Below are 19771 nucleotides of genomic sequence, written 5' to 3'. Positions count from 1 at the left end.
TTGGAAACACTCCAAAAACTGAATGGAAATGGCCAAAACACACAAGGTTGTCCCCTTTTCCATTCTGGAGAGCTCTGCCAGGTTACACGTTTCCTTGTCCCTTGATAGCAAAAGCATTTTTGCCCTGTCCCTAGATGTGAGTGGGTAAATCCCACTAACGTTCCTGATGTGCTGCAGGCAGAAAAATAAGTAAGTTTCTTCCGAAGCCTGCAATTTGGTTAAGTTTGCAAAGTCTGTGGCAAAAAACTACCGCCCCTTTAGGACACATCTGTGCCGGCAGCAGCATCTTACCTCTCAGTACTGACTTGAGGTTCAGCTTGGCTTGTCGGTGCAGGTCCTCCACACAAGGTGGTCTTGAGGAGGGCAGGAAGACATTTTCCTGCTGGTGCCACGGAGCGGTGTAGTGCACAGTCCATCTACTCTCTTCATCTAGGTTGGAAACCGCTGCAGAGAGAGACAATAATAAGAAAGTTAAATGCTGTTGTACATAGCTATATCGTGAAACCCCACACATAAGTTTGTTGCGCATCATCTTAAAACAAAAAAGATTGTTTGCCACTGTAGTCCCATCAAAACGCTCTCTTAGAACCTCACTTCCATGACAGTTAAAAACCTTCCTCTCATTTCTACTCTAAATTTATGTTATGTAGGAAACACCTTTCCCCCTTCCCATGTTTATACTTGCTGTCCTATTTACTCTGAACTTGCAACTCTGTTTTTCCCCATCTCTAGCTCCCAGTCTTCACAAACGAGATCAGTTTCCCTGTCCCCCGATCCCACCAGGCGCTGTGCATTGCAGGATAGCTTCCTTTTGCTCAAAGGTGACCCTGGGAATATGACAGTCGCCATGAGAGATTACGACAGGTTCATTTGTATCGGGAAATAACCTTCTCTGACCTCTCGCTCGCTCAAACCAGGAACAAAGATTCCAGTGAAGCCAACAAATTAGCTACTTTCCATTGCCGTCAGCAGAAAGCAGATTTGGACAACAGCAACTCCCTGGGCAAATACTGCTCAGGGCACAACAGCACTGAAGAGGGCTTGTTCTGGCCACCTCTTCTCAGCCAATACACACGTGAAAATAAAATACAGACCTTGCTCAAGTTCAAAGTTCCCTATAGACAGTCAAGTAATGAATCAGCCAAAGCACATATTGCTAAGATTTGTTTATCATTTATGCTTCCCGAGAGACAGCCACTACCTTTTGTTTGAGGCTTATCATCAACAAAAACTTCTACAGTTGAATGGCCTTATCCCTCCACCCTCTAAACAGAAAAAGGGCAGTTGGGGCTCATACTTTATGATCCCTCAGGCACCCTTTGGTCTTCAGCCAGCGTGCCGCACATCCTTGCTTTTAGCTCCCCAAGGCAGAAAAAGCCACTACAGCTGTGCTGCCTCCCAAGCACCTGCCATGCTGGCCCCGCTGCCAGCTCCGCACCTTCCCTTTGCTTTCCCTGCTGCCTGGGCACTGCTCGCTGCTGCGCTGCCTTGTAGCATCACTTTGTGTGAAGTTTGGCTGATGCCTCTGTGGTAGCAGAGGAGGTGTGTAAACTGTGAAGCAAAACGAAGGCAACAGCCTCCTGCCATCTGAAGAATGAGTCCTTCCCTAACACCACTGCACGTCTGCCAGGATCATTTCAGATGGAAATAATCAGTACTCGTTAAAGAAAATAAGCTATGCCTTTAGCTTGAAAACCTATCCACAGCCTAATGCTCAACACCTGTTTTGTCCTAAAAGGACTTGGGGTGGGAGGGGAGGTTCTTAACTGCCTTTCCTCACTTTTTTTAGATTAGTATCAGACCTCGAAAAAGGTTTTTCAAGACTTCTGATTGGTCTCTTCATGTCTGTGGTGGCTTGGTCCTGCATCCCCCCCCTCTCACAGACATATTGGCTGCAACAAGACAGATACATGTTCAGTCTGTGCCTGCTTTTCCCGTCCTTGCTAACTAGAGGTCAAACCTAAATCACAACAAACTGACAAGTCACCACCTACCTGGTTACAGCATCAATCATCCCGGTATTACAGAAAAAATGATAGGTATAGTCAACAGCGTGCTTGGAAAGCCGCCCTCGCCATCCCCTGGCAGAGCAGGGGAGCAAGGCTGGGGGAGGAAGAGGAAGAGGGAAACACCAGCTGCCAAGCCCGCTGTCTGACTGCAGTCCCACCATACCAAAATTAACGTTTACTGCTCATCAGAGCAATGGTCATCAAAACTAGTCGACAGAAGGGCTGCGCACATTTGCCAACTACTCTCCCTAGCGCTATTCGTCTGTCTTCATGAATTAAACGAAGAATTGCGATTTTAAAAGCTGTCCTGGAACTAGAGCATCTTTAAAAGACAAAACTTGGCTCATTATGACACGCTTTATGTAGATACCTCACAGATACAAGCCCATAGCTACACACGGGCTCAGCAGCCGCACAGGCAGAGACAGGTTCCTGAGAGAAGCTGGAAGGACGCCCCAGCACACAGCAGGGCACCTGTGCACGACTGCAGGTGACACCTGTGCACGACTTGTCACCGACCTGCTCCTTTCACACCCAAAAGTTTGGCTCCTTCAAAACCGCCACAACAAAGGACTTCAAAAGCAACAGTATCCCAAAGCAGAGGTCCTAAGGGACCTCATAAGGCTGCCTCCGCACATTACAGAATACTCCATGAAAAGTGAGATAAATCTTAAAAAGAGGCTTCAGGAAAGCAGGAGCAAAGCCAAAGGGAACTGCACTTTCCTGCAGGACTCGGCTGCCTCCCGAACAGGCAGCGAGCACGCACAACTACTTACTCTTTCTCTTGAAAAATTTCATGAGAGATTTAAGCTTTGTGTTGATGAAAACCACCATGTTCAAGGTGTTGAATTGCGATCCTGGAGTTTAAATCTCAGAAATCCCAGGAGCTGCAGAAAGGCGACGGTTTTCCAGACTGAGCCTGTTCAAACTCTGCTCCCCAGACTTCTCTTCTCCCGGCTTTCCCCCTCCGCCTTTCTTTCCTGAAATCAAAACTTTAAATCTGTCTAGATCTTCCTGACGCATGAAACCATTTACAATTCTTTAGCCTGAATTTATCCTCCTTACTTGTGACCTTGTGGGCTGAAAACAGCCAGTTTCAACATGCGAAACAGGAGGAGGAAGAGGGAAAAAAAAAAAAAGTTAATTGCTATTCTCGTTCGCACAGGAGCAAAAATCGGGCGTCCTCGCTACCCGTGCGTTTACTCAGTCGTTCCTCCCATCCTCTCCTCCGCCCCCCAAGCTTGGCTGCTCCGTAAGGTCCGAGCTGGCAGGTGACTTCTCTCCGTCCCGTCGCGCCAGCCGGCTCTGCCGGCGGAGCAGAGGGAGATGCCGGCACCTTCCCTCCCCGCCCTTTGCACCTCCCCGGTGCCCGCCGCCGGGCGGGGGGGGCGGCGGCGGGCAGGCAGCCCCCGCGCCCCGCCGGCTGCCGCCCCCAGCCGCTGCCCTGCAGCCTCCTTCCAGTTGCAAATGAGAGTTGCATTTTCGTGCAAATCAGGATGCCCTGCTTTCCCACCGCTCCCATCCTCCCCCCTCCCCTCCCCCCGTTGTGGTTTTTTGGTTTTTGGGTTTTTTTACCCTCTCGCTCCCACTTTACTAAGGACCCAGGAGCTGCGGTTTAGCTGGCTGTAACATGCAGTCTGCCCTCGGCATCGCCTACCCTTCCAGATCCACTGCTCTCCTCCCCGTAGTCATTGCCACTGCCTGGGACATCAGCCCACTAATTTTACATATTGAATTTCGTTCAGTAACGCTCCTCATTTAGTCTTATTAGCGTCATCTCAGACCAGATACACGGACAACAAAATCGAGTTATTTCTGGCTAATAGAGAACCTGTTATTCATCAAATGAAACTTGGGCACAGAGATGAAATAGCCCAGCTTTTTGAGATGCGCATATATATACTCATGCCTTAAAAAACCCCAAAGTATCTGTACAGAGGTCCACAGCCATCCTTCCTAGGAATGAACTGCTATTTTGCAGAAATTAAAGAGAAAATGCTAAGCACCGAATCAATGTGCTCAGCAGGGCATGCCCTTCGCACAATGTTCAGGCTCAAGAAGCAAGCCCTCCCTTACAAAGCAAGCTTAGGAAACACCCTCGGGTTAACAATGAGAAGGATTTTTTCCTCGGGAAAAAGAAAAATGCCAGCAGCAGGGGGCTCAGACTGACCCCAAAGCTGCAGCAGGATCTGGCCTCTGGAGTGTAGCATGTAAAAAGCAGATGCTCCACAGGAACTTCACTCCCAAGTTTCACCAAATGGCCGAGAATTGGCACCGTGCAGAACTGACCATAAACAAAGTGCCTCCACCGTTGTCTGAACACACCATTATCAGGACTTTATCAGGATTTTCCAAACACAGAGATTTTACAATTACAACACGGGTCTGACACCAGAACTGCCATTAGCAGCCGGTCTCTCCAGCAGCTGCTGGTCCAAGAGACATTTTGACTGGCTCACATCTGCCAAGAGGACAGAAGACCATGCTGCCGCTGTGGCAGCAACGGCGGGGAAGGTACCTCTGGTTTTGCATTGATTTCCATCAAGCATCTTACACAAAAAAATGACCCTGGCATCAAACTCTGATACCAAGATGACTATTTAGTGTTGCTTTTTTAAAAATCACATACACAATAACACTCCTGTTAGGAATTTGCCATCACCCATACATCATTAAAACCACTTTAAATGCACACTTGCTGGACACACTCTGGAGGTGAGTGCAGAATGGCTCCGTGTCTAACTCCAGCAGCGTTGCCATCCGAGAGCAAACCCAGAAGGTGCTAATTCCTTTTTTAGTGTGGTGGTGATCTTTTTTAGGATGTAGGAAGTGCCTCTATAAGTGGGAGGGGAGCTACCATGCATTTGCACAAGGGAAGGTGACAGTTTCAAGCTAGCACGTTAGGGAGACTGGGCTACTGGAAGCAGAACAGATTCTCCCTGCAGTCTTTATGGCACCTCACAGAGGCTTACAAGCCCTGGGAAGCAAGACTTTGTTCCCTTTTTATGGTCAGGCCACGAGCATCAACATGATCCTGGTACTCTGGACGGCTCAGGGAGCCCTTCCCCATTTCACACTGGGCTGTGACGTGCCCCAAGTCCAGTGCTGCTCTTTGTTACTGGATCCTCAACCCACCCTGAAGCCTTTTTCCTGCCTGAGAACAAGTGCTTGGCCACTGTCCTCAAGCCCTGATCTCCAGTAAGGAGGCAGCTATTCAAACCCAGTAACAAACAATGCATAAGATGACGTCTGGCTTTCATCCTCATCCCCCTTTGCTTCCACCTTCCCTCAGGTCATGCTGATAAAGAGGTCAAACATCAAAAACGGCTATCATGAGGGGATACCCCAAAGGAAATGCCAGTTGGCTACTTGTATCTGCATCTCTCAGAGTCTGCACTAGGTCAACAATGACCAAAAACTCTTCCCCACTTCAAACCCACGGGCTTCCAAGAAATTCAGCACGTTGTCTCAATACAGCTTTTTTAAAACATTTTTCCTGTCACAAGACACCGTCACCACAATTGGCTTCTAATGGCACTTCTCTTAGAGCTGAAATCATGAAGTGAGTGTGCTTCTCCATAGCCTGCCTCTCTGCACTGAGAAGAGAAGGAAAAGACGGGACACTGAGAAAATTTATATTGTAGTCACTATGCAAACAGATAAAGGACTTTAGCCTCCAATGTTGCCAAGCCCGCAGACAAACCCACAACCCTCCCCCCGCAAGCAGCAACAAAAAACCCACCTAAAATTACCTTCAGAGAAAAAATGTAAAAGTTTGTTAAAGCTGAATAAACCCAGCATGAACAGTAGGTGTGCACACACTGTGGTATCAGTTCTTTAAAAGCAAATGACTCACAGACAGGTAGCAGACTGGGGAGACCTTGCTCTGTGGCACACATCCTACTTCACCTTGGACAAGTTAATATTAACCCACCACCTCAGCTCCCACATCCTTACAAGCAGGGATCACACTCACTTGCCACCACACAAGGATACTATCACAAGGAATACAGAGAAGATTTTCAGCAAATGCCAATTCTCACTTCATACAGGATGGGATTGTTAACTTAAGTTACAAAGTTTGCCCCAGAAGAAACTCCTTAACAAACAAGAGACTGAAGCAAACGGAATGAGAGGCACAAGATGCAGTGCCAAACAGCACGTTCAAAATCATGAATGTGTAACACATTCGTTAGCAAAACTGTGTCTTTTTTTAGTTCACATTATAATCGTTTTTAATCCCTGGGTGGTTAAACTGATTTTACTTTCTAGTAGAGGCCATGTACACCCAGAAGAGAAGTGAACATGAGTGGCTACTTGAGCATGGCGTGCCTGAAACACTGCAGCCATTCCTTCACTCCTCTCCCTGCTCTCTCCCCTCCTTAGAGGGGCTTTACAGCTGACCTGCTCTGCGACAGCCATCTGGGACAGCCACCCTCCACATTCACAGCAACATAAAGCATCGGCGCCTGTGAAACAATCTGGAAATACTCCGCTTCCATGGAAATATTTCAAGCCAGCCCCTGGGGGAGAGGGGCTTTCCTGTCCAGCCCCCCTGTTCACAACCCAATGCCCCGAACCTTGCACTAGTGCACAAGATCCGCTGAAGAAGTTGAGGCTTTATAAAAAGGCAAATGTTGAAGAGGGACATAGTTGGGTTGTTGGTAACCACAGCCAGAGCAGCTGCCCAGCGGCAGCTGTCCATCAGGGACACTAATGAATTGGTGAGAATCAACTGTTCTCCTTCCTACTGCCACTCATCAGCCTATGCACGCATGCAGTACGAAATTTAGGAAGTACTAAGTTTAAAAAAAACACAAATAAAGCACAAGAATAGTTCAAGCAACCCATTCCTGCTCCCTCCCACAAATCGAGACAAATTTTACCCCTTATTTTCATGAAGGAGAGGTAAACCCAACACACGTATCAAGCTCACGAGAGGAATGATGCATCAAACTACTAGCATGTATCACCATCTCAAAACCTAAACTTTTAGTTGTAAGCCATAGCAACTTTATTCAGACAACGGAAAAATCCTCCATTAAACAACTGTATAGCATTGATGGCATTTTAAGAGGGAAGAAAAAGTAAAACCATACAACTGAGTTGGGAACTGCGCGGTGAGAGCTGTTCCAGTGAGTCTCTGTTCCAATAAGCAAAAGGGAAAGTAGAAACGTTGGCAAGCAGATGTACTCAAAACAATTAAATCGATGTCTTTGCTTTTACGGACACATCAGTCACTCGCTCGAAGTAAGTTTCCACTGTGCCACCCTCCAGCAGCTGGCGCGGGATGGATGGGCGAGGAAGAAGCTGTTGGAGGGCAGTTGTTTCCAGCACGTCTGCAAGGACGGGTCCGTGTAGGGTGTGCTTGGGATTGCTCCCCGCCAACCCCGTCCGCCCCCTCCGAGCAGCTGCGGTGCCTGGAGGGGAGCGGCGATGGGGCTGACCCCCAAGCACCCCCTCCCCAGGCTGCGCGGAGGCACCCAGGCGTCTGCAGGGCAAGCCTGAACCCAAGGCGGGTTATAAACCCCTTCCCGCAGGCCAGGAGGCTCCTGCCTGGCTCAGACCAACACCACCCGGCCTCGAAGGCTGCACCTTTACTTCTGGGGGAGGCTTCCGTCATTAAGAAACAGCGAGCACCTGAGATAAGAAACACCGCACGTCTCAAGTGTTTTCAAAACTGGTGCCCGAGCTTTATGCCTGTTCTGGCCCCCTCCGCCTGTGCCATCGACCACTGGCTGGTGTTTACATGGGGTCGAAGCCAGCCCCGCGCACCAGAGGAGTCAACCCTTTGTGGTCAGAAGGAGTTTCTCCCTCCCGTAGAGCCAATCCCGGCCGGCCCTCTCCAGGCATCTTCCAGGAGAACAAAAGTGCTCCCTCCACAAAGGCAGTCCCGGGCGGCACCGCGTTCAGCTGCCCTCCTGTCTCCAGCTCAGCTCGCTCACAATGGCCTCTTTCAAGGCAACCTCTGCCTCGGTGAAGCACGATACTTCCCTGGCTACTGAGAAATTACAATTCATTAAACCCGGGATCAGGAGGAAGAGGAGGAGGAGAATGCACGGGGGAGAGGAACAAAGGAGGAAAAGTACTTTATCCCAAAGCCACCCCAACAAAAAGCCAAGAAGGACCTGCGCCCCAGCGAACTGGCAGGGAAGCCGGGCACAGAGCCCATCTCTGCACGGGCAGTTAGGAACCAGGTATTATTTTAAAGAGGGCAGCTCCCTCCTTTATTCATGCTCCTAAGCGATTATGGCTGCAGGCTCTGGGAAGGGGGCAGGGGGAAGAGGGAGGAAGATGAGAAGGAGAAGCAGCACAACCTAAGCCGGAGAGGACGGAAAAGCAGCAGACTGATTGATCTGATGATCCTATTTAGGTCACAGCACAATAAAGCTAATTCATTCCTTTGACAATTCAAAACATCTTTCCACAGGATCCTCTATCATGCAAACACATCACCAGAGAGAAAAGGGAGCATTTGGGCAGGGCTGCCTGCAGACAAAGCAGCAGTTTCTTCTGGTTAGAGCATCTCCCCACACACTGTAACTGCAGGCAGGAGAACAGAAAACATTTAGTGAATGTGCAATTCTGTTTCATGGTTTTGTTTTAAATTGCAGGGCACAATCCTTTTTTCCTTTGGCCATTCCTGAACCCCAGCTAAGGCAATGTCAGCTCCCAGAAGAGTACTTTTCTCTCTCCCTAGGAAGACCCTTTTAAAATGCCACCAGGAAATATTCTCAATTTAAATTCCAAATCCACCTCAATGCTCCTACACTACAGCTTATCCTGAAGAACTGATCAAAAATGGCTGCAGCAAGTAAGTTAGTCTGCAAAATCTTGACTCTTATTTGCCCTAATAATGCACCATAGAGAAGATGCTTCTCTTCTGAATTAGTGATGGAAAAAATACCAGGCAGACAAGCTTACATAAGTCTTCTCATCGATTCATCCTGTAGGACTCGGAGTGAAACCAACAAAACCAGACAGCAAAAATGCCATTTCTGAACTTGTGTTCCAGACCGTCTCCCTGTTCAGCCTGTAATTCCATCTTTGGCAGCTGTGCACTTGTGGATCCACACTAATATTCAACAGACATCTTCAACTAATCTCAGTCTGCATTCTCCTTATGGGCATCCTGAAGGGGACATGCTCCCCACTCATTTCACTTATTTAAAGGTCACGGAAAGAATTCTTGTAGCCTGTCTTTGTCCCCCCCACCCAACATTGCTCTTTGGCATACTTTTATTTATATATGGATTATCCTGGTATAAGGAGTTGCCAGACTCTTCTTTTCTTCTTCTTTCTGCTGACTCTTAATAAACTCAGGGTGAGTCTCATTTAAGCTTGGAGACACCCTCTCTTAAAATTAGGCCAGTACATCCTCTGGTTTCCCAAGAGCTTTGCAATCTATAAATGAAAAAAATTAAGCTCCTTAGAAAATACCAACCTTCATATGATCATATAACTGCTCATGCCAAAATCAAGCACCAAGTTCTCGCTCACTGTCTCACACAGCAACTTGAAAAAAAAGTTTCATTTCTTAGTTAGAAACTTTCAAAAACTTCACCTGAAAATGTTATCTGCAGAACACAACAGTAAAATGATAAGTAAAAGCTAAGGTTCACAAATAATAAACGGATTTCAGCAGTTGTGACATTTGGTATTGTCCCTAAAGCCCCAAGATTTTTGACAAAATCTGAAAACCTGGGTATGTTCCAATTAAATAATGGCACAACCTGCCCTGAAAAACAATATTCTCTAAACTAAAGAAAGAGATCGAGTCCATGTAACAGTCACTGAATAATTATGTTGCTGCAGGATTCAGCAACCTGTTTTAAGCTCCTGAGGAAACAACTGAACCAACATCTCTACCACAGCACCAGAGAACGTCTTTGGCTGGCCATGGGCGTGTGGATCAAATACCAATAGCTTTGGAAAACAAATTGTAAGATGACATTTGTGTGGTCAGCATCTTCTTATTAGAAGTTCTCAATAAAGCCAAATGAAAGGATAGCCTCCTAAATTCATACTGCTAATCAGCTGAACTTTCAAAATCTATAATGTGGATAACCAACTCAAAATTTTATTACCACCTGTTTGATTAAAAGCGTCAGAGATGCAAACATCCTTGTTATTAATCATATGCAATCTAGCAGCCCATACCTGACAACATGCCATGGTCAGTCAACATCAACAGCTGAGTAGTTGTGTTTCTTTGGATTGCTAGCAAAACGCATCTAACAGTTTAAATGATGCTACAAAGGTTCTTTGCCGCCAAATGTCTTCAGAAAGCTCTAGTGAGCACACCATCTAACACAATTTTTAATATTGTGGCAATGGTTTCAATAAGTAAGTATGTGGGGGCATTAAGCAAACCACAAGGCATCACCAGGTGCTTCATCAAAAGGTAAGCCACAAAAAAGATTAAAAAATGGAGATTCTCTCCCCTCACGCGGTCAGTGTGCCATTTCTGCCTCCATTTCCCACCAGAAAGGGAAAGGAGTGGATCCTTACTTTTTTCTACAGGATCCCTACTGCAGATACCTACACTTTTTTGTATTTTAGAGAAACTAGTTATTCCCTGCTATGGCTGGAGAACTTCAAAAAACTGAACAAACAGTAAAGTTGTAACATGACAAGGGGTTTAACATACACCATTTAAAATGAAAGATACCATTTTTAATTGCAAAAATGTCTCTTTTGGTATCCTTGGCTTCACCACTTAGCAAAAAATCTAAACTGCAGAATAGTTTGTATTTTGTTGGAGGAAATGAAGCATAAATTGGAAAAGTTGGAAGAGAAGTGTACATGTAAAACTTGAGACAGCTGATGCTAGTTTTAAAAATACTTCTTCAAGTACTTTCACTCTTTGTATCTGAAAACCTTTGAAAGTGTGCAACTGTGGCACCATCACCCCCACTCCAGCTCAGTATCCTGATCACCGTAACCTGACATCACGTCTTCAGAGTTACTTGCTTCCTTCCAGTGGTGAACTCTCACTTGAAGTCAACTGAAATGCAAGCGTGCATCCACAATTCAGATCCACACCCCTTACACTACAACTATCAACACATTTTTGAAAGAGCTTCTAAACATATCATCCTGCCAACTCAAGATTCACTGTGACTTGGAGATTTCCAACATTTGATCGGAGGCTGGAGACACCACACAAACAAATACAGAGACAACTATGCAGAGCCTAAAAATAAATTTCTGTGCAGAAATACCACGGGTATTCCAGCCCAGACAATAAGCTTGCAAAAATCAACTGTCCTGCCCAGTTTGGTCATTCCTGAAACTTCCCAGTAGCTGTTACTAAGACAACAGTAAGAACAAGGCAAAGAAATATCTGTAGTTAACTACTACTAAGCAAACAACCCTGCCATCTCAAGACAGTTGATAAAACTACTGTGTATCCCAGCAGCTGCATTTTTAAACCACACACAACGATCCAAATTCAACTTTGGGTTACAGATTTGTCCAGAGGACTGTTAATTAACAGCTTGTGCTATTACAGAATTGGAATGGGACAGCATTTTACATTGCAAGTTATTGAGAAAGGGGACGAGCCCGATTTAAAAATAGCCTGGAAGAGTGAGGTGGGAAACCTCCCGCTGACTCCAGGGCAAGGCTGACCCTGGAGCAGAAGATACAATTCCAATGTAAAGAAGGAGGTGGGAGATCAATAACACGGTCAGTGTGAATAAAGTTTACACCCTCAGGAAAACCAGTCAATAAAACCACAGCTATATTTTCCCAAAATTATTCTGCAGTATGTAGTCCATGAAAAGGCTCTTCCTTTTTCCTGTCTCTATGGATAACAATACAAGCAGTTCTAGACTTTGGCACCTTTTGAGGACGCTGCAACGCAGCACTAAACAAACTTCAATTCCAGTCCACTTGAGTTAGACAGAAGCGTTGCCTAACAGGATCCCTGCTTTGCCACCATGCCAGGAATCGTCTAAGTTGGTGCACACCAAAGCTCAATTTACATTTTTGTTTTGAAACCATGGCTGGTTTGAAGAACATAGTTGAAACTACAGCCATTAAAAATATCTGACACATCCTGCAACATCTAATATTCCGTACAAAGAATACACCCTGCTCCAGGAACGAAGACATTAAAAAACTGTGTTCATATAGGCTCTGAAAATATTTCCTTTTATGTCAGGGCAATTAGCATCCTGCTCCTCTTCGGATTAATTAAACCTAACAGGACAAGGTTAGCATCACCCATAGGAAAACACTTGCGCTCACCTTCAGCTACTGGACATAAAAGAGTGTCTTTTTCTCTGATGCTATTAATTATTTAACCTAAAATTGCTACCACCATCTGCTTGGGGACCTGCTCACACCCACCAAACAGCAGCCCACTGTCCCTGGTCTAGCCGTGCCATCGCGTTTGTGGCAAACGTCTGACAAACAAAAGGAGGGCCAGGCTGATCATAAGTTGATGCTGAGAACAACAATGAGGGATCATTCAGTTAGGAGAGGTAAGCCAAACCCGCTTTGGAGATGCTACCCAGCTGCAAGTTTAATTAGCCCTCCCTAGAACAGATCATGCAACTGCAGAGAAATGGTTTTATAAACCTCTGTCGATGCTTTTGGGCAATGACAAATGTGCTCCGCAGCCCTTGTGTGTAAAACTTCACTGTTCTTAAGCTCCTTGTCAAAGCACCCAAAGTTCAGTGGGCAAACAAATGACAGCACTGAGGAGGAACCTGAGGAGGAAAAGTTGTCCCATAGTCATCATGGCTCAGATCAGAAATCAGAGGGATGGGGGATGAGACCTTTGGGATGAGCAGCATGTGGCCACTGACCCCTCGCAGAGCGGGTAGCTGAGAACTCCCACGGAAAAGGCATCACAGTTGGATAATTTGCCTTTCAACCACAGTACTTACAAGTTTTTCGCTCTTCTCCAGAAGCCTAGCCTCCAGTTATACCAGTTCATGCTCAGCTGATGGGGACAAGCCCTCGCTGGTAACCTAGACAGTCACCAGCATATTGAAAAACAGTTTCCAAACAAAAGCCAGGGGCTACAGCCTAACAGCCACAAGCAGTGCTTTGGGGAATTCAGCCTTTAAATTAGTAATAGCCAGGCCACAGCCTGCCTGTCTGCGCACTGAAGACACGGGAAGGCTGATTAAGTACCCTTCTGATGTGAGTGGAGAAGTGGCATCATGGGGTTTCGCATTTATTCTCTTCCAATGACTCCAGGTCAAAACTGGTCAGCTCACAAGTCAGGCGCTGTTTCTGTTAACTGCTGTAATGGCAGGCACCGCTTGCAATCCAAAATTCAAGCTGTGTCTTTCCAGTCGTGCATCATCCCCATAATCCAGATCCCACTGCAGTGTATTACAGCACCAACTGAGTGCTGAGATGTAATTGCGATGAACCACTTAAAGCGTTTTTCTTACTAAAAAAAGGAAACAACCCCTCTGACCCAACTTCTGCTTAGGCATAGGAATGTCACCATTATTGTTTGGCACTGCATATTCTTAGAATAGATCAGATCCAATCTACCTTTCAGCTGCTTGCTAGTAATTTCTTAATTGTACAATCCTTGCGTCTCCTTTGGTGTTTTCCAATACAGTTTGAAAAACGTTTTTAGGGTGGGGTTTTTTTGGAACAATATGTTAATCAAAACAAAGGCTGTGCCCACCTCCCCCCCCCTTTTTTAAAATAACCAGTATCTCCCAATCCTAGCTCTTCTGAGACATTTAGGAAATGCAAGCAAAATGCCATCTGTTGGCAGTGAGGGGGGACTAAGCCTTTAACGTTGAAATACTCACTTTAGAAAACCCAAGCAGGCAGAGTTAATTGACTGACAAGATTGAGTTATCTAAATCATTGCATATTCCAGGTCCAGTCCTGCGCTTCCTTTCACATAATTAGACATGTTTCTATTTGATCTGCCATTAACTCATTGCTTCCTTTCCAAGAAAGCAATGAGCTGCCCTTGAGTCCTCCTCCTACCAAACCTGCTGCCCCTTCATCAGCTGAAAAATTCCAGCATGGGGTTTTGCTCACCTTCCTGAAGAGGTGTGAAGGGGAGGAGAGAGCAAATAAACTCAAGGTAGACCTTGGGTGGGTTTTTTGTCTTGTTTCAGTGAGCTTCCTTCGCATGTATCATATAATTTGTCCCTGCTGCGGGTGCCCACCTGCGGGCCAGCGGCTGCCGGGAGGCAGGAGCCCCGCGAAGAAACTGCTCTATAGACCGTGATAATGTCAGTCCGGGGGTGACAGGAAAGAAGTCACTGCGTGCGTACTCCTAACCTACACCTGCTGCCCGACAGCATCTGCCGAGAGCGGCTGCTGCCTTCACACAGCACAAAAATGAAAAAGAGAAGTTGAGGGCAGCTCTCTAAAGTCTCACTTTCAGGAAGAGCATCATCCAACATCCTACAAGGTAACCTGATGCCAGATACATGCAGCAGCCAGTCCACTACCATTTGCTTTTTGCTGTAGGTATTTTACGCCAGCTAACCCACCTGTGTCAAGGTTTTTATTTTTCACTCTTAAGAAGCCCAGTTCTGCTCAAGACTTTCCACTGCTATCTAACAAGACTACATACTTGCAGCAAAATTGCATCAAGTATAAAAATCAGCAAGTTTTGCACTCCTTTTGGCTCTTCCAGCCTTGCTCCCGTGACAAGCGATTCCTGGCAGTGCGGGTGCATCCATCGGCACAGCAGGCAGACAAAGGCAGATGGCCACATGCCAGCTAGGCTGCCTTCAGCAAATTAGCAAACAAATTTAGTACCAACTTGCTAGTAACAGTAGTACTGTCACAAATACACAGCCATCATGCAAGGCACAGTCCCTTCTACTCAAATCCCCCTCACTTTTAAATACAATAATGTAGCATGGGGAAAAGAAGTACAATTTCCTTCTAAAAATCGGATCACATCAGCAAGCTCCAGGCACCCTATCATTCTGAGATTTGTCCTCTGAAGATACCACTCTGCCAGTTCATTTTCTCTTTTCCATCACTAAGTAGCCTTCACTCCACTCCACTATCTCCCATATGGTTAACATGAAAGTGGCAATTAATATGCAATTAATAAAATGGTGCGATCAACTGCTTTTGTTCACAGCAGCAGCTGGTCTGCATGTTAGAGCGTAATTAGACAAATTAAGACGTACCGCTTTTGTTTGCGGATGAACTGACAGCATCGCTCATGCTTAAATGTCACTAAGCCTATTGGCATTTGGGATTATTTTAAACATGTCTTTTTTTATTAACACTACAAGGTATAAATAAGCCAGATTTATATGCTGCTAGCTGCAATGCCAGCAAAGTGCAAGTCTGCTTTACCTCCAAGACATTTGTACAAGCCAACCGAGAGTTAAGAAGTGATGTATTTCAGAGAATGAGCATGTGTTTACTTCAAGTATCACAGCCGTAGTACAGAGCGAGCGGCTGTGCATGGGGGAAAAAAGCAGAGTTGATGTGTAACTGCGTCCAAGCAGAGGTTTGAAAATCTTGAGGATCTAGCAGCGCACATATTTTTCAATGATTTGTCATCAGATTAGGGCAGGGAAACAATAGAGGGCTAAAAATCTGTTGTAATCTACCCGACTTCTTAATACCATTACCTTTAAAAGGTGTTACTTTGGCCTATGCAGGAGTAATACGGAGGAAAAGTGGTTTCAGGGACAGTCCTCAGCTCTTTGGGAGCTGAGAGCAGAAGCAAAACCCCCATGCCCTGGCAGGGCAGGGGGCCAGGGACCACAGCACCAGCTCCAAGCACCAGCAAACCTGCACAACCCAGATCCCCCAGCAGGCAGAGGCACTGGGGTGGGCGGCAGCGATGCTCTGCCAGCCTGGTCCCCCCAGGCCTCCCCACAGGAGCTGCCACCCAGAAGCCAGACCCCTTTGCCTGTGCAGGGTCCCCCCACGGGAGCCCATGTCCCCTGCGGAGGCTGCACGCCCTTTTCTGGTTGTCCCTCGCCGGTGGCACGCTGCACAGCCCGCATTGCTCCCTCTCACCACAACATAGAGGTCATCATATCCACCACGTAAATGGCCATACACTGCTTTAATCACCGCATTACCACCTACCACGGGCTCTCCAAAAGCAGCACTGCAGGTTACCTACATTCAAATTGGGGCAGCACGTGCCATACACAAAGCATCAAACACGATACTTGATAAATCAAAGTATTTGCAAGGCAACACACCATCACACTTTTCCAAGGTGTCATTATTGAAGCTTCTGGCTTCCCAACAGTGTGAGAAAAAACAAGGGAAAGGACACCGTGCGAGGAGCAGTTGGCACAGGAAAAATAAGGGAGTGGTAAGGAAGCCTTTGAAGATTTTCACATCTAGTAGCGGTTAACAAGAAAAGACAAGTAACCAGGAGGATTTCTGCTGCAGGAGCACTGCAAACGTGCCAAATGCCACAGAAGCGCTCTACCACCATAACCTAGCACGCACAGGCACACAACCTGACTTAGGAGATGGGTGGAAGTCACTGATCTGCAGAGTCCTGGAAAATGGACTCATATCATCCCTTCTGGAGTATCTGCCTTGTTAATGGGAGAATTTGCTTCTCTACTCCTCCAGCACAAGGAAATGCACTGCAGCTATAAAACCTGGTTACCTTTTATCACTTCATCTCAAAGTGTTGGCCTGGGGGAGGGCGGGATGGAGTAAGAAACATGGCATAGTAAAATGGATTTTGATAATGCTGCCATAATCCATTTCTGATTGCTAGTGTGACTCCATTAGCCAGGCTGATAAAGGCATCCCTTAAAATGCTTGTGCCTTTTCCATGCAGTTTCACATTCTCCCACCATGTTTCAGCTTTAATCTCATCTGAGTCTATTTTTTTATAGCACTCAAAACCATTTCTTGACTTCACTACACTAGATAAAGCAACTCCCAGTAATATCTGCAAACATACTGTACCCAGCATCCATAAGCCACAGGAGTTTTAATCAAATTAAGCACTGAAGAGCCTATTCAGTCTAACGATTAACCATCATCCTCAACCACAGGCTGTCCAATCTCACCTGTTTCACATGTGGATTTGCACTTACGTTACTCCACCTCCTTAATTACAGCAGATGCTCCCTGCTCCAACTGCCAAAAAAACTACACAAAAGATGTCTCTGAACTCTATTTTTTCAGACTCCTCCAGATGCACTTGAGTGATGTTAACGAGCTCCGTACCAAAACCTCCCCGCCTCCTCCTTGTGCTCCTGAGTGCCACACACAGCTTCTCATCTGCTCGCAGGCAGGGAGGAATGCACGAAACATCCACCACCAGCACCTCCCCGCAACGGCAAGCGCAAGTTCACACCTAGCAGTGAGCAGCCGGGCTAGCAAACCGTTTTCTTTTGGCAAGGCAATACAGCAAGGCCTTCATACTCACGTTACTGATTCACTTACTAAGTGTTCTACAACAACCCAACGTTAGTCTCTCTTTACCCAGCATATTCCGTGTTCTTCATCCCTCCCTTCACCCACAATGCTCTCGCATCTGACTCTCAAAAGGGCTTACGAGCTGTACAGCAACAGCACAGGAGACCAAGAGCTGGACCTCCATGGCCCGGCAGAAAAGGACAGGCGGAGAGGCTTGTTCTCTATGGCATACACAGGGAATGTGCAGCAAGATGAGCCAGAAATGCAAGACACATACAGAAATGCGCACCAGAAGAGTTGTTATTTATCCAAGACCTGAAGTAATTTTGTACAAATGAACAAGTTCCTCTGCATTGCAAGATTTCGGTGGCTCGTTTTGGCCAAATGAACAAAAATTCCAAGAAAACTCAGCCATAAGACAAGCCTTCATTAAGAACACTGAGAGAAAAGGGGAAAATCATCCCCTTTTTTTAGGCACGCAATAAAAATTATATTCAAATTACTTTTTGTTTTCAAAACAAACCAGTTCCTGGCTTTATCTCTGATGCAATCCGATATATCAGCTGTTATGGTATGAGCTGGATGCCGCAAATAAAGCTGGGAACGAGGATGGCCACTCACTGCAAATAGCCATCCTGGCCATCCACCGCAATAGACTGTCCTTCTGTCACTTAGGGCACAAAAGGCCACAAAGGCTTGCTCAGTGCTCCGCATGGTCTGGGATTTGCAGAGATGGAAAGCGATTCAGTCTTGTTTCACACTGTTAAATGAGAAGGCAAAGGATGACTCCTCCCAAGTCACAAGGATTCTGGTGCCTTTTTTTTTTTTTTAATATATGACAGCCTTGAATTGGGAAATTTAAATCTCATCACTATCAGAAGAGAAACCTGGAAAAAAAAAGCCATAGCAAATAGCGAATAGTAAAATACCCACCTTGGTTCAGAACACCCTATTAATGTATAAATAGATTTAGTTATTATTCTTTCAAATTCTATGTTTTTCACAAAACACACATCACACAGAAAGGTCTTGGCTTTACAGATGAGACAGAGCTGTTGTTCTTAGAAAGCATAATGAATGAAAAAGAAGAAAGCACTCTTTCATGAGCTAGCAGGCAACAAAACACTGAGAAAAAACCCAGTAAGTGAAGCTACTGTTTAACAAACATTAAGAGTAATCTGACACTGCCACTGGCTCGCTCCCACATCTGTAAAAGAAAGAAAAAACCTCCAAAATCATTACCAAAACTTTATCATCACAAAAAGCCAGCAGATGCCACAGTTTAGCTAGGTTAGCAACAGCATACCACATCTTTAAACTTTGCGAATTAATAAAATATGAATTGGCAATGGGAACCACAAGAGGCAGGCGATGCTCTAACCAGGAGGAGGTGACAGTTTACCACAGCAGCAGTCACTGCCAACAGCCTCAGAGTCCAATTCAGCAGGCATTTAACCAAACCAAACCAAGCCCTTGGCATTTCTGCCAAACCCGGTCAGTGGTGGATCTCAGCTTAACTTTGCTGCAGGAAAACCAACTACCAAACACTCAGCACCGCTGGAGTTTGTCTGTAATCGTGAATGAACACGTGATGGAGATAGTCCCTCCACCACTCTAACACTGTTTTTCCAGCAGGCAGGCTGTTAACGGATATATTGCTGCACTCCAGGCTGATTTCAATCCTACGTTGTCTATTTACAGTCAATCTGGCAGCAAAGAATGGCAGAGGAATGGCATCACGGCTGCTGAAAGGAGGCTGACATGGTAATGAAGAACCTCCACTTCACAGAATCACTAATTTAACAGTTTCCTCAGAAAAATTGCTACAGCTTAAAAAAACCCCAAACCCTAACATGGTCACTTGATTGTCACAGCTGCTACATCACACCATGAATAATTTGACCACTGAATATTCTGTAGCAGAGATGCTATAGGGTGAGCAGGAGCGCTGGGGACTACTGCTGCAGACTACCGGGACCCCTCGGCGAGGATGCTCCCCCAGCCCAAAAGAAAGTTCAATAATTTGACTGTATTACGTTTTCAAACAACCCTAACACTACCGGAGGCATTTTCTACAGAGTGCATCAGCACTGTGAAACTTCTCGAAGTGCAGTTCTCATGACGCTCAACAAGGACCCCCAAAGGGAGACCTTTATCAACAGAGATAAAGCTCAGCCAATAATCCCCTACTGTGCTCTGCAGTTATCACTTGACCTGGTCCCAGAAAGCACTTCCACTCTTAAACACTTTTGTTCCTTAAAATAAACATTAACAGAATTTAAAAGCAACATAGCCTCCCTATCTCAAAGAGAAATAGTACCTGTCCTGCAAATAACGCTTTTAACTGATGACTTAATTACGTTGCCACTCTTCTGTTTCTATGGACTGGAACTGAG

The 19771-nt window shown here is 45.9% G+C and overlaps 1 protein-coding gene across 14 annotated transcripts in view; it reads right to left on the bottom strand.

Moving 5' to 3' along the window:
- The window catches only part of NHSL1 (NHS like 1), a 184834-nt gene that overhangs the window by 48650 nt on the left and 116413 nt on the right, over positions 1-19771 (bottom strand). For 12 of the 14 annotated variants that reach the window (XM_069787202.1, XM_069787205.1, XM_069787195.1 and 9 more), the window contains exon 2: positions 292-444. In XM_069787202.1, the coding sequence (XP_069643303.1) occupies positions 292-444 (153 nt within the window). Of the gene's footprint in view, positions 1-291; positions 445-2785; positions 3207-19771 lie in introns of those variants that run through there. The other 2 variants (XM_069787206.1, XM_069787209.1) reach the window with 2 other exon arrangements.

The sequence above is a fragment of the Haliaeetus albicilla genome, chromosome 7 (assembly GCF_947461875.1).
Source record: "Haliaeetus albicilla chromosome 7, bHalAlb1.1, whole genome shotgun sequence".
Lineage (NCBI taxonomy): Eukaryota > Metazoa > Chordata > Aves > Accipitriformes > Accipitridae > Haliaeetus > Haliaeetus albicilla.
This window is presented reverse-complemented; position numbering and strand designations above follow the sequence as displayed.